General features: G+C 39.5%; 1 protein-coding gene across 1 annotated transcript in view; it reads left to right on the top strand.

The window, feature by feature from the left end:
• Positions 1-4,372: 4,372 nt before the first annotated feature.
• LOC149279307 (PH and SEC7 domain-containing protein 1-like) overlaps positions 4,373-16,262 on the top strand; it is a 166,374-nt gene continuing 154,484 nt past the window's right edge. Inside the window, exons 1-4 of the mRNA XM_089501329.1 lie at positions 4,373-4,402; positions 4,794-4,920; positions 6,093-6,561; positions 7,862-8,302. Coding sequence (XP_089357455.1) covers positions 4,373-4,402; positions 4,794-4,920; positions 6,093-6,561; positions 7,862-8,302 — 1,067 coding nt within the window. The remainder of the gene's footprint in view (positions 4,403-4,793; positions 4,921-6,092; positions 6,562-7,861; positions 8,303-16,262) is intronic.

The following is a 16,262-nucleotide window of genomic DNA, read 5'->3' as shown; positions in this document are numbered from 1 at the left end:
GTCACTTAGGAGATTCGCCCCAGCTCAGGATTCGCTTGTGTGTCCAAGCTAAATGCAACTGCAAAAGCCAAGCAGAACTCACAGGTGTTCTGGCGCCCTGTGCGGACTACTCCTCTGGCGCCCCCCATCCCAAAAAAAGAAAGGAATAAAAACTTGTAACAAAACTTGTAACAAAACCCCAATCACTATATACTACGCCAAACATTGATGTGGTCTAGGCCTACCACTTCATTGTCTGGCTTAGTAGTAGGGATGCACCGAAACGAATTCTGGACTGAAACCGAAAGTGCAGCATTTACCTGGCCAAAACCGAATATGACCCCCCCAACACCATAAAAAAATCTAACACTTTTATTTAAAGTAAGTAACACACCAAAATAGGACAAAACAATTAAATAATATTATATATATATAAATATATATATATATATATAAGTCCAAAAATAGTTACCGGCACTCCAGGGACTTTCCAAATAACCACACAAACAACTTCGGTTTTCAAGTCTATATATATCATATATATATATGATTAACAGCAATCACATTCCTATCATGCCCAGGCATACCCAGATTCTAGGATTTACTCGCAGACTTGGCATGATAGGAGTATGATTGCCCTATCTACCCCTTCTCACTCTCTTCTGCCGTATCTACCCCTTCTCACTCCCTTCTCCCTATCTACCCCCTTTCCCCTGTCTCACTCCCTTCTCCCTATATACGCCCTCCTAACTTTCTACCCTTTCCCTCTTTGAAGTTCACTTACCTTTCAGGAGTCCTGCGGTGGGGGTGCAAGGCCTCTGCCTCCCAGCTCTGCCACTGTATGGAACAGTATAGAATGATGGGAGTTATGATGTACTTTTAGAGCATAATTAGATCATGAAAAAGACATTGGAAATGGTACAGCATAACACCCATCACTCTCACACATTTACTAATCCACACGCATACCAATCCACACGTATACCAATCCACACGTATACCAATCCACACGTATACACCAATCCACACGTATACACCAATCCACACGTATACACCAATCCACACGTATACACTAATCCACACATATATACCAATCCACACACATACCAATCCACACACATACCAATCCAGACGTATACCAATCCACACGTATACCAATCCACACGTATACCAATCCACACATATATACCAATCCACACATATATACCAATCCACACACATATACACTAATCCACACATATATACCAATCCACTCTCACTGAATGCTTTCCTACCTTTCCTCTTTTCTCCTTACAGCTCCTTTTCCTCCTCTTCGTTCTTCTTCTTCAGTTCTTCTGTCTTCTTCCGGGTCAGAGGGCACGGACAGCGGTGGGCGCGGCTTCAGTGCTGTGCGCCGGGATCTGACAACAAACCCCGGCGCACAGCAGCTGTTGCCGCGCGGATCACAAGGGAGCGGTATCGGAGGTCTTTAACAGACCTCCGGCTCCCTTGAGTGATGTTAAGCTGGGTTCAAGGGAGATCCTTGAACCGGTTTAAAATCACTCAAGGGAGCCGGAGGTCTGTTAAAGACCTCCGATACCGCTCCCTTGCGAGCCTGCTCCTCCAGCGGCGGACATTACTGTCCGTCTCTGGAGGGGTGCCGGGTGCCCCCCTGATGAGCGGCACCGGGTGCCGCTCGCCCCCCCCGCTAGGTACGCTGCTGGCGGCAGCGGCGCCCCCTGGAGTGTGGCGCCCTGTGCGGTCGCACAGGTCGCACACCCCAAAGGTCGGCCCTGATAATGACCAGATAGGTTTCATTTCCGGTAGATCTTCCTGCCATAACTCGATGAGCGTTATTGACATTCTAGATGCTGGTGGAAAAAAAAGGGTCCATATTGTTAACAATGTCTGTTGATGCTGAGAAGGCATTCGACAGGGTTGGCTGGAGGTTTTTAGAATATACTATGTTAGCATTTGGCATCCAGGGATGGATGCTAGATACCATTTTATCTTTGTATAGGAATCCTTCGGCTAGGACAGTTGGGCAGAATATCTGCTCGGACTGGTTTATGCTAAGAAATGGCATCCAACAAGGATGCCCTCTTTAACCACTCCTCTACGTTATATCTATCAAACCACTTGCCATTAATATCAGGAGTTTCCTTAATAGAACCAGTGAGCTAAAAGTCAATCGATATGCCAAAGTCCTCTTTCTTAAATAATTTCATCTGAATCTTTCCCTTAAAATCTCACAAAACATTTTAGTGATTCTTTACTGCGTATTATACTCACATATCTAAAATAAAAAAAATTGATAATTATTTGTTACCTGTAATAAGAAAAGAAAAAAAAAAAAAACATGCACCCTCGGTTTTCTTTTTATTGCTTCAATGAGCTAAAAAGACGATAACTCTACTATGTGCCCTACACAACATTAATTAAATTCCAATAACATCTTATATGCTTTTACCCAAAATATTTTTACCATAATTTCACACAAAAAATATGTCTTTCCCCCATACAGTGATCAATTGATGATAGAAGAAGAAGAAAAAAAATAAAAGAGAAAATAAGTAAAAAAAAAAATGAAACGGAAATAAATACAATAATACCCCTGAGTCCCGGCTGCAGGTCTCTTCTCCCATGCCTTCCCACCCCCCCTCTCGGTCCACACTCCAATTTATAAATTTTTACAGTTTAACATCTTGCTTTTTAGCCTTCGCAAAAATACCCTTTTCTTGCAACCAGATTTTCAGTTTTGCCAGATTCTCAGAGAGGTTTACTCTACAGGGAAAACCCCAGGCATATCTTATATGTCGAGATCTGAGTATAGTGGTAAGTCCTGCAAAAGATCTTCTCATACTTCTTGTGTGATTTCTAGATCTTATATCTTCTTTTCCAGCATAGTTGACTTAGATTGCTGTTGGTTAACCTGCATAGTCAAACACTTCTTTTTTTTCATTAATTTCCAACCTTTTAACAGATAATTTCATTTTTGGTCCATATAATTAGCCTCCCTTAAAGTGTTAAATTGTTGTTCCAACCAGGTTTTTAAATGATCAGGGGGGCAGTTCTGAGGTTCTTGTGGAGGCTCGTCCTCATGAAAGTCAGGGGAATAATTTATCCAGTTAAAGCGAGAGTTGTATACCATACACTTTATTTCTGGGGTATGCCGTGGTGCTCTTTTCTTATCTACCTCCCATCTTGCCGGACTCTTGGTATATTGTCATTCTATTGTCTGTTTTTATTATCCTATCCTGTAAGCTGGCTCTGCTCACAAGTAGGGCTCTTAACAGGGCAGCATAAGTCAGAGCTTCAACAAGGTGTAATGAGTAATAAAATACTTCTGTCTGCCAAGATTCTCTCTCTTTCAGTACTCTCGCTGTAATTAGATATGTATTTTTCCTTTTAATTTATCCACCATGCATGGAGTCAGCTAACACAGTTCTTAGTAGATTTGTGGCTAACACAGTACTTAGTAGATTCGTGGCTGAGTATTTACTCTTTTTAGCAGATGAACACTTATATCATTGAGGTATATATATGTACTGGAAAAACACTTACATGTCCTTGGGTATCTTACGGCAAAGTTTTCGTGTTAGTTTCCCGGCACTAATGGATGTTCAGTCCCTCCAGAGGCTTTTCAGCTTTTGTATAAACTATTTCTCTTTCCTTTTTGCAGTGTTTGTCAGGAAGGGGTGGGTTCCCCATACTGTCCATGAAGTCTCCATGTTTCTACAAAAGTTTTTAAGGGCTTTCCAGGGTAGGCTCGTCAGGGTCTGGGCTTGGTCTCAATCCCTCCAGGTGCCATTGTTCGGCTTTAACCCCGCAAGCACGTGACCAACGTCATCACGTTGCTGCTCCTCTCCCCGGGCCGAATGGTTTTTATCTGCCGTCCACTTTCTATGTTTCTATACAACAGACAGAGATAGAACATGATCAATAGTATATAGAAACACCTTCAGATGTCAATGTGAAGGGCAGAGCACAGGATCAGTGCACAGATCTGTTTGGCTTGCTGTCTTGTGTTGCTGGATTGTGTAGAAGGACTGAATATTAACTCATGTCCCAGTACTTTACAGTGTACAACCACTACAGGGCACAAGTTTAGTCCCAAAAGGCACAGGTCTTTATTTGCTCCATGGTAGACAATCTCAGAAGAGCAGTCTTGCAAAGTAAATGCATTAGCAGACAATAATATTATACATCTTCTCATGGACCCATTGATCAATGGACAAACCTTAGCATCTACTCAGTAAATTTAAATTTATATCATATGCAATTCCATTTAAGAACATAAACATTACTATTTAGAGTGCTGTTTTCATGCATGGCATGATGGCATGGAACTTTATGGATAAAATTATGTGTACTTTTTGCAATGTAAGATATGCTAAAATCATAAAGTGAGATAATGTCGGGTTTAGTAGTCGGAGCCCAATATGTAAGATTGGAGACGTGGGTGAATCAAAAGCGAGGTACCGATAGGGATGAGACGTAGATGAAGTCAGGATAAGCAGAGGTCAGTTCAGGCAGCGAAGGTTCAGACACAATAAGGCAAGCGAAGGGTCAATATCCAATTAAACAACGATAAGGAAGCACTGATGTATATACGTAGGGAGCACAGTATATATGAGCAATGAGTCAACTAAAGGACACAGATATATAGGAAGGAGGGAGGGATACTCCCTCTGATGTCAAGATTAACCTGATTCTATACACCTGGGAATATTGCCGACTGTGCCTTTAAGAAGAGGATTTGTATGCGCGCGCACCACTAGAGAGTGTGCGAGAGACGGAACGTGTTCTCCGTCTCTGTTGGGACGGCCCTGCAGTTGTGTTCCGGCCGTCCTGAAGATCACAATGCCGGGAAGAAGATCGCGGCACCGTCAACGCCGGGGAGAGAGCGGGTCTGCCATATCGGCGGCGTGGGTCAGAAGGAGGACGCGGCGTGGGACCAAGGTGAGTACCGCAGCGGATACTGTGTACCGCAGCGGACAGATAACCTGTGTGGAAAATAGAATTTAGCAGCTATTTGTAATATTAAACATGAGTACTTTTAGGTTACTCAGATACATTAGTCACAGATAATCAATGATGGTCACAACCGTGTTAACATTAAGCTGGCAAAGTAGACTATATTTAGAGTGTTGGACAAGCAGAGGCATAAGAAAATGAAATATTAAAATTAGCAACATTATATTTGTAGGAGATATTAAGAACCTTTTTCTGTAATTTAAATGACAGTAGTTGCTCGCATATAAGACGACCCCCCCAAATTTGAATATTAATTTACGAAAAAAAAGAAAGCCTGAATATAAGACTACCCCATAATGTTTTACTAATATTCACTATTTTTCATATTTAATAAAAACTATGATTTAGAAAAAAATATGTTTTTATTCCCCCTTTATATGCCACTCTGCCTCCCTGATATGCCTTTTAACCCCGTATTTGCCACTCTGCCTCCAGAAATCCCTTATACCCCCCTCCGACTTACAAGTGCATCCCTAGACTTCCTCCGTGCTTCAGACTCCCTGGTCTAGTGAGGTCATGTCACGCCGGTGCTCTTTCATAGAAGCCCCTGCGCAAGTGCCGGCAGCAGCGGAGGTTATCTGTGTGCATCCCGCAAATGTTCACTGGCTGCCAGAGAGGGGGATCTGGATCTAAGTCTTGTAGTCAGACTTCTATTTGAGGTCTGATTATAAGACGACCTTGAATATAAGACAAGGGGTATAACCTTGTCTTATAATTGAGCAAATCCTGTATTTAGTGCATTTCATGTAAAGTCCATCTCCTTTTTAAGCATTAAATATTTAAATGTCACTTATAAAAAAAATATAGGCATAATGAGCTGGTTTAATGGCCTAAAAATTTCTTATTTGCATCATACTCTGCATTTCTTTATATTAGCCTATTATCTTACTAGGCTACTAAATTATTTCCTCCACCCACAAAATAGATTTCGCATGAAGCAAAATTCTAGAACAATGTTGAGCTTTAATCAGCTGTGAAATTATGACATGTGATATACTTTATTTAAAGGGTCTATCTCCCTCTCACAGTATTTAGGTGTTTATGCAGTCTTGTAATATTATCTGTGTAAACTGCTGGCTGTTGGCTTTCTGTTGCAGGTGTGCAGTTGGGAGAAACACTGACATGCCCATGTTCGCCTACCAACACCGACAGCTTTAGGAATGCAACTTTGGAACCTGTAACAGATACATCAAGACTTGGTTTATGTCATGTGGAAGTGGAAATAGAAACAACACATTCTACCAATGAAATAAAGTCTGAAAATTGTGAAACTGGTATTATCCGCAGAACTATCAAGTACTCCGAAACAGACATAGACTCTGTGCCGCTAAGGTGCTACCGGGAGACAAACATAGATGATATTCTGGCTGAGAATGAAGGTCTAGATTCTGCCATCGGTAGCCAAAAGGATAGCGAGAGCAACAGAAGCGTTACTGATACTAGTTTGCGCAAAGAAAATGAGCAACAGAAACAGCCACAAGAGGAGGACATTTTGGGTTTTCAAGACAATAGGGATGATGATGAAGATGAAGTCTTTGAGACAACAAGGAAGGATGAGAGTAAAAGGTAACAACTTTTAACCCCTTGATGACAGCTTAGGGTCCAATGCCCGTTTTAAAAGAGTTTATGAGGCGATCAATAGAGATGATGACCAAATTTAAATCTACACTGAAATGCAGTAAAATAGTAACTTTTTAAAAAAATTGTCAAATTCTAACCAATGTTAACTTTTTTGTTTCTCCTTGTTGTGTGCTAAAAATGTGCTTTACCTCCCTAAGCTTCGCTTGACATTTACTCCAATCTTCCTCATTTTGATTCTCCTGCTTCTGTATATTTGCCACGTTTGTGGAATACTAGTGTTTTATTTTTCTTTTAGTCTTGCTAGTTTTAGTGATCAGCTATATTACTTTGTGATTTGGGCCTTTTCTAACCAGTTGGCACACAAACAAGTAAGGTATGCAGCAGAACACAGGTAAGGTCACGCCTGAGAAATGCACGGATGATGTAGATCTTTGTAGTATAGCATTATTGTCTACCTGATACTGCACTGTGCAATGGACCCTCCTGAGCTCCTTCCTTAAACTTTACAAACACAAATACCAGCTAATATATTATATAAATAAAATATGAAAGGGATATGTATATGTGTAGCTAATTGGAATTAATGTGATATCAGAAGCACTCAAGAACAATCTAAAGTAGTCTAAAGTAGGGTGACCACATTTTTTTCTACCATTCAGGGACAAATTATGAAGCAGATGTGATTACACACAGGTATATATATACACCCACACACACTGATTCACATATGCACACCGTCACATACATAAATACATTTTATCTATTTTATATATATATCTCACATACACACTGATTCACATATACTATTATATATTAATTATTAAGAAGCCCTGGAAACCATGTTGATTTCAGATTTACTAATATACATACACTCATTACAGACATGAGTAGTTATAGAATGTTATCCCCTCTATTACCAGGCATGAGTAGATTCAGAGAATTAACTCCTATTACCAGGCATTACATACACAGTCACACAAGCAAACACAGTGACAAACAGACAAACACAGAGTCAAGCACGCGTACCTGGTGCTAGCTGCAGCTTACACTGAGAGGCTTCTGAACTTTCAGGCAATCAGGAGATTTGAGAGGTCTCTTCTGATTGGCTGAGACCTTCACTCAGACAATGCATTGTCCCGGATTCAGGCTGCCCGGGACCCAGGACTTAAAGTCCCATTGCGGGACTGTCCTGGCCAATCCGGGACATGTGGTCAACCTAGTCTATAGGCCTTTGCTTACACGTACATGATCTCTAATTAGGTGACCATATGTTTTCTCTTCTCAGGGACAACATACAGAAACCCTGCAGGTCTTCTCTGTCATTTCTTTTGTGTCACCGGCTTTCAGAGGATGAAATGGACTCTTTTAGCAAGCATTTTGAGAGTATTATGGAGTCCCACAGAGCCAAGGGCACATCTTATTCCAGTCTGGACTCCATTGATATTCTCTCTTACTCTACGCAAAATCAAAACAGCTTTTTCACCTTTGAGCTTCCAACTTTAACATCAGAAACACAAAAGCAGATATGTAAGAATGCTCAAATTAATGAAGACAATTTCGCACCCTTGGCTCACTTGGAGCTAGACTCTTCGACAAGTTCCACAAAAAATTCTGTCTGTAGTGAACATGAAGAAGACATTGCGAATGTAGCAATAGCAACAAATGCTTTAGCCAGTCCATCGCCATCAGAGGACAGCTTGAACATTGCAGATGATATTATTCAGAGGTAAGAAAAAAATTATATACAATACTGTACAATGGGCAAATGGGACATAACAAGTAGTATGTCACATAACTATCTGGAGGCTGAAGTGTGAGACTTAATTGAGGGGCTTATTGCGGACAGATGCTGTTTTTTTCTCCTATTGAGGACTAATTCAGCTTCCTTCGTTTATCATGGACTAATACAGTTTTTTCTGTGTAATAGTACCCTCTCTATTGTGTCTGTTGAGAGTGGTGCCTGAATTATTATAATGGGAGACACAAAATATGTGATCTAATTTAGCTTTTCTCGCATACTGTGGATTAACTCAGTTATCATTGTGTGCTAACATTTTTTGTAATGGGAGACGCAAGATATGCGACATTGCTATTTCAGTGGTAGCACGGCAGAATATGTGTTTTTGTTTTTTTTTCTTTTTTGTATTGCACTGCAGCAGCTGAGTAAATTGAGATAATAGCGGACAAAATTCCACCTAAAAACAGAAAATCAGCGAGCCCTTCCAAAGAGAAGGAATCTAAAAACACCAGCAGATTAGATAAATTTCTGTCCTCCCCATAACGAAAAGCCAAAATCTAGGTAAAGGAGGCAACATTGCCCCAAGCCTTGAGGACGAAGTAATTGAGGGTGCGGCAGGAGAGCCCTCTCCTGCTCTAAAACTGATATTGGAGGCTGTCAGTAAATGTAGCAGTTCAGTTGATGCCTTAACGTCCCAAGTGGGCACTATAGGGGAGGAAATCTCTCTAATTAGAGATGATCTTAAGGGCATAAAACTAAGATGCACAGAAAAGGAAGAACGAGTGTCCACTATGGAGGAAGAGATGGTTAAAATTAAGGCAGAAATGAGGAAAGTGATTATGACTAATCAAATTTTGGAACAGAAAGTGATAGACCTGGAGGATCGTTCAAGACGAAATACCCTGAGGTTGATAGGATTCCCTGAAGGTAGTTAGGGCAGGGAGCCCATTAAGTTTGTGATAGAATGGATAAACTCTACTCTATTGAAAATGAAGCCACTAAGCGAAGGCAGCATTGAAAGGGCCCATAGGGTACCATTGAGACCACCGACACCTAGTAGTAACTCTAGAACGATATTGGTAAAATTTATAAATTCTCAAGATCGGGATAGAATACTTAGAGCCGCAAGGGAACAGCAGGAAAAAATGTTTAATAATAGCAAAATTGGTTGTTTCCCTGACTACGCTTTTGAGACACAGAAAAAACGTATGATGTTTAAAAATGTGAAAAAAAGGTTACATCAGAACGGGGTTAGATTTTCCTTGCTATTTCCCGCGAGAATAAGAGTGATATATATTGAGAAAATACTGTTTTTTGCTAGTCCAGAAGAAGCTACGGAATGGATGGACGGACAGGGTCTAAAGATGTAGAAGTAAAAAGATGAGGGAGCATGGGCAAGCAAGGATTTTGCTAGGATTGAGGTCTGCTTCAGAAGGAGTTTTATTTACTTATTATTTTTTTATTTTTTTTATTATATATTTTTCTTGAAGCTAAGGACATCGGATGAGTACTCGGATAGTGGTATGGAATATAAGGGGATTAGGGGAAACAATTAAACGAATGGCAATAATGGGGGTATTAAAAAATTATGCACCAGGGATAGTTGGATTAGTTGAAACGCATTTAATTTATGAAAAATCTCACTTGCTAAAAAGAAAATGGTGGACTCATTACTACCATTCCTTTCACACCACTTACTCAAGAGGAGTAACAGTATTATTTCACCAAAACACTAAATGGGAATGATACGGGAAATTATTAGATAATGAAGGTAGATATGTTTTTTTGCACGGGCGGTTGGAGAATTTAGTTTGTGTTTTGGCTTTCGTATATATACCCTCCCGTACTCACCCGAAGTCTTAAAAAAATTGTTTGATTTTTGTATGTCTAGAGAAGGATGTTTTTGGTACAGGGGGATATGAATTGTGTTATGGAAGAAGAAACAGACAGAATAAGATTAAAAGGACCAGTTAGGATATCGGGACAGCCACCTTTGGCTAAATTATGTAAAGAAATAGGATTAATAGGAGATGTGTGGAGGATTCATAATCCTAGAAAAAAATCCTTTTCCTGTGGGAATAAAACATGCCAAACCATGTCACGTATTGACATGTGTTTGGGGAATGAATCAGGGCTGGATAGAGTTATAAAGATTAGTTATCTACCCCGATGCATCTCTGACCAATCTGCATAAGAAATAAATATTAACACTCTAGAGGAGAATAGAGAGAGCAAAGACATAAGAAAAATTAACCCCCATTGGCTAAATCTTATAGATAATGAAAAAATAAATAAACATTTGGAAGAGTTCTTCACATGGAATTGGGAATCCGCCTCGGATTCGGTAGTCTGGGAAACCGGTAAGGCTTTTTTAAGAGGGGAAATCACTAAAGCTATTATTTAAAAAAAAAAAAAGAATTTAGAAAGAAAGAAACCGATCTGAAGGAGGAAATAAAGAAAGCAGAGGAAGAATTGGTTGATGAGCCCACGGAGGATAAGAAAAATAAATGGCAGGAAAGACAGAGATTGTTAAATTAATATTTAATGGAAAAAAAGCAGAAATAAATCTCTTTTTTTGGGCCAGCAAAGATTTCTATAGGCCGGAAAACCCAGTAAATATTTGATGGCAATAGTACAAAATCAAAGGGTCAAACAGAAAATTGTAGGAATCAAGGACAACATGGGAATATGGTGTACGGGAAAAAAAAGATAATAAAGGAGTTTCGGGAATTTTATTCGTTGTTATACAGATCTGAGCAAAATAAAAATAGTGTAGACCTGGAAGAATATCTAGCTCAAATAAAATACCCGGAAATAACAGACTCACAAAGAGAAATGCTGGATTCACCGCTTACCCTGGCAGAACTAAATAGGGTCCTACAATCAATAAAGGGGAATACCACACCAGGAGGAGATAGCCTCCCATTTGAAGTATATCGCAAATATAGCCAAGTATTACTGCCAGCCCTACTAAGAGTAGTTAAATGGGGAATGGAAAAAGGTCAACTTCCCGAATGCGTGAGGCAATTGTAACTTTAATTTTAAAACCAGATAAAGATAAAGCAGAGATGGGGTCATAGAGGCCCATATCGTTACTTAATACTGATATTAAAATCCTCGCGAAGGCTATGGCCATAAGATTGTAATAACGAATTTAGTGGGCGAGGATCAGTGTGGATTCATACCCGGTAGAATGGCAAAACATAATATTTATAGAGTCCTAACTAATATTGAGCTGGGCCAAATGAAGGAGGGGGGGCTCCCACTCCATCCTGTCTTTGGATGCTGTTAAGGCCTTCGACAGGGTGGAGTGGGAGTTCCTTTGGAGGGTAATGAGAAGATTTGGTTTTGGGAATTATTTTATAAGAATGGTCAAATTATTGTATGCTAACCCAGCCGCAAGAGACTCTATTGATGGAAGCTTATCGGACCTTTTCACATTATCAAGGGGGACTAGGCAGGGTTGCCATCTCTCCCTCTTGCTCTTTGCCTTGGTCATCGAACCCTTGGCTATTAAGATAAGGGGTAATAGAGGGATTCGGGGTTTTGGAGTGAGGGGGTAGGAGGACAAACTGTCTTTATATGCAGACGACATATTTATTTTCTTAGAGAATTCCGAATTACATATACCAATAGTGATGGAGGTTATAAAAGAGTATGGGGAATATTCTGGACTGAGAATAAATTGGTCAAACTCCATTATGCTCCCCCTAGAAACAGATGCGGTAACATCAAATATTGAAGTTAGGGTATTGAATAAAGGGGAACTATTCAACTATTTGGGCATTCAAATATCGGGAAATCTGAGAGATTACCACAATTTAAATCTGAAACCCCTGATTAAAAAAAAAGAGAAGAAAACTAAGGTATGGAGTGAATTTAAGATATCTAAGGCCGATAAATTTGTGTTAATTAAATCTATTATATTACCCAAGTTGCTCTATATTTTTGGAGCATCCCCAATATGGTGTCAAAACTGCCTTTTCAAAAAAAATTATTACAGCCTTTAATTCACTGATTTGGGGTAGGAAAAGAACCAGAATAAAAATTGATTATTTATGTCTTCCACGGGGCAAAGGCGGATTAGCATTCCCAGATATAAAAGCATACTTTTTGGCAGCACAAATATATTTTATAGGTGAATGGAAAAGATTTCCCTTTTTTTATTTCATGATAAAGACCTGTCGGGGGAATTACAATAATATTTATCAGGTCTTGGAGTCGGGACAACTTAGTAGAGAAAGGTGAAAAGATAATATTGTAGTAAATAATATAGTAAAGTCTTGGAGACTATTTAAAAAAGAATTAGGGGTGGCGGGCACTCTGGATAATGCACCACTTTGGGATAATCTAAATTTTGAAGAAGAAATAGGGAGGTTAGAAATAAGAACTCTGAGGTGTATGGGATACATGAAGATAAGTGATGTATGGCAGAATGGCAAATTCATAGAATGGGGAAAAATTAATGAAAGAGAGGGAATTAGGGTAGACACATGGTTTGAATATATGAAGCTGAGAAGCGTTCTAATTAAATCGCTGGGAAAAGGTATGATAATTTACTCCTTACCGAATCTTTACGGGGATTGATAGGAGGCAACGTAAAAAAAAGGAAGTATACGAGCATGGCAAGAAGATTTGGAAGGGATAGAAGACAGTAAGTGGGAGAGAATATATAAGGGGATTAATCAGTCCTCTGAAAATAACAATCACAAAATTATACAGTTTAATATTGTTTACCGACTTTACTTTATTTTTATATAAAATAAGTAAAAGACAAAATAGCAGCTGCCCGAAATGTGGAAGAGAGGAGGCAGGTTTCTACCATATGTTGTGGATCTGTGATAAAACAGGAATTTTGGATACAAGTGTTCTTTGAAATAGAGAAGCAGCTTAATGTTAAAGTCCCCATATGCCCTTTGCTTGGGATATTGGGGGAAGACTCTGAAATAAATTTAACAAAGGCTCAAAGCAAAAGTTTTCATAGATTACTGTTCTGTGGCCGTTTTATGATTAATAGGAGCTGGATTTCCCCGACACCCCCGAATATCAAAGAATGGTTAGAAGTAGTCTATAGAGATTATAAAATGTAAACATTAGTTTTTTGGGTTTTTTTGTGGGTGGGGAGGGAGGGAGGAAATAATTATTATACAGTGTTTAATGTATCTATATAACTTATTATTGTTATATGTATTTTTATCTTTGAAAATAAAAAAAAAACAAAAAAAAACAACTATCTGGATTTAAAGAAACAAAGGGCCTTTTCAAAATAAGCACACAATAAAGAAATACAAATGTATTCATACTTATCACTAGTTATAGTCTACAGTCGTGTGAAAGAAAGTACACTTTGAATTATATGGTTTTACATATCAGGACATAATAACAATCATCTGTTCCTTAGCAGGTCTAAAAATGGATGTAAATACAAGCTCAGATAAACACCACCACATGACATATTGCACCGTGTCATAATTTATTCAACAAAAATAAAGCCAAAATGGAGAAGCCCTATGTAAAAACTAAACTCACACTGATAATAGCCATGCTCCAGCTGCCCCAAACATCTATATAACATTCCGGTTGCCACAACACTTCAGGACTTCAAGTCCGATATCAAAGTTCCACAATTCAAACAAGCAGGTGCACATACGGGAGGAACGGAAATGAATCAAATGCCTTATTCTTCCAGACGTAACCTCAAAATTTCCAGAACTGGGAGAAGAAGCAATTAGGGCTGCAACAAATTGCCAACGAATTTCATTACCAATTAGTTGAATCGATCTTATTGAATATAAGATGGGGTTCAAACAGAAGTCAGATAATAACACTAAGATCCAGACCCCCGCAGCACTGCCGGGGGACTGTTCTGTCCTAGTTTTAGGGGGCAAAATATATGCTTCTCCCTATTATTTGTATAGCCCAAGCCCCAGATCCACCCACCTGGTTACTAAGTAAATTAAATTCCCTTTCTATTTACCCCCACCCATTCCTAGTTTAAAATCTCCCACCGTCTACCCATTCTCACAAGCACATTGGACCCTCTTGCATTTAGGTGCAATCCATCATGACTATAGAGATTGTACCCCAAAGCAAAATCAGCCCAGTGCTCTAAAAACCCAAAGCCCTCCTTCTTACACCAAGACTTCAGCCATGCATTTAGCTGCTTAATCTCCCACTGTCTTTCTGGTGTAGCGCATGGCACAGGTAGTATCTCTAAGAATACTACCTTGGAGGCCTTTTTTTATCTTACTCCCTAAAAATACCTTTTAGAATGCTCCATCTTCCCCTTACTATGTCATTGACAGCTCACCAGCCCCTCCTAATATTCTATCCACTCTGTCTGCAAAATGCCGAACCCGGGAGAGAGCAATCCATTTGGTTGCTTCGATCAGAGCCACAGATTACCCTGTCTGTTCTCTTAATTATAGAACCCCCTACCACCACAACCTGCCTGGGCTTCCCTTCCTTCCAGATCACAAGACTGTGTGTAAGTAAAGATTCTCAGACAGAGTAGTACAAGTAGATACATTTTTTTTCCAAGTATGGTCATTCTGCCCCATGTGCTATTTCAGGTATCTTTAAAGCCGGCCAATGCAATTTACCCCATCAAATCATACAATTTTTTAAAATAAGGAACCCCATGGGCATTTAAAATGTCAATATTTTAACTCTTTCCATGCGACAAGTTTTGTGAAGATATAGTGCTAATTGTAGGACTTGCTGATAAAAATCCTTTTTGTATATATATATATATATATTTGGACTGTTTTTGTGACAGTGGGGGATTTTTTTGACATGTTACCAAATTTCTTTATTATTTTTTTATTTTATTTTACTAATCACATTGTGATTAGTCAACTGGGCCAGTAGTAAGTCCCATGACTACGCCAATCACTTATCTCTTTCCAGTGGTGGGATATCCAATCCGCCACCAGATTGTCCTTCCTGGGAAGGTATTCCGCCCGAATGGACAGATGGTCATCCATCCATGGTGGAGGACCTAGGTGAGCTCCGTGAGGAGCCTAGACCGCAAGCCCTCCAGACAGCTTATGTAGCGAACGGCAGTGAATGAGGTCTTTTGTGAAGCTGCGGACCGCGAAAGACTGCAATGTGTAAATCGCGTTCCTCAGGGGTCCACAGACCCCCTGTAGTGATCTCGCCACACGCCTTGCATGAGACAAGTTTTGTGGAGATATAGTGTACAGTGTACATTTGCTGCCCCCTCAACTATAACTCAACACACAGCCATTAATGTCTAAACCTTGGCAACAAAAGTGAATACACCCCTAAGTGGAAATGTACAGGCTGTATACTCACTAGTTTACATTGTAGCAGAGTGTCATTTCATCAGTGTTGTCACATGAAACGATATAATAAAATATTTACAAAAATGTGAGGGGTGTATGAGATACATATATATATATATATATATATTTTATTTTCCTCTTCTTGGCTTAGTAAATAACTTGGAGGTCACAGGAGATAGTGGTTGCGCATAGTGGAGAAGAAAGTCACAGTAGTATAATATGTGGTTGGCACCGTGTGGTAAAGAGTTAAGGAATGGGTACTCACATTTTTTGGGGACTTAAGCAATTAGTCCCACAAAACTTGCATGGGCGATACAATCCTCGCCTGGGGATATCTTTAGCAGCAGTCCTGTGTAGTTCTTTTTTTTGGTTCTCAGGATAAGTTGCACATAAAAAGTTAAACAGAAATAGGCATAGTGCTTTCTGCATTTATAAAATGAATAAAACAAATAAAAACTGTTCACTATATACTCACAATATGGTGAGCAATAAATGGATTGCTCACACCTTCTGGCATAGGTGGAATGATCCCCACCAAGGATATAAACTTGCGTGTTTAAAACATTAAAAGGATACCAGGAGCAGAAAAGAATGTTTTTAAAAAAAACTTATTTATTTTCAGCTTTCTGGTTAAAAACCAT

This window comes from Sceloporus occidentalis, unplaced genomic scaffold, assembly GCF_023333645.1.
Source record: "Sceloporus occidentalis isolate IW3139 unplaced genomic scaffold, rSceOcc1.0.p SCAF_172, whole genome shotgun sequence".
Lineage (NCBI taxonomy): Eukaryota > Metazoa > Chordata > Lepidosauria > Squamata > Phrynosomatidae > Sceloporus > Sceloporus occidentalis.
This window is presented reverse-complemented; position numbering and strand designations above follow the sequence as displayed.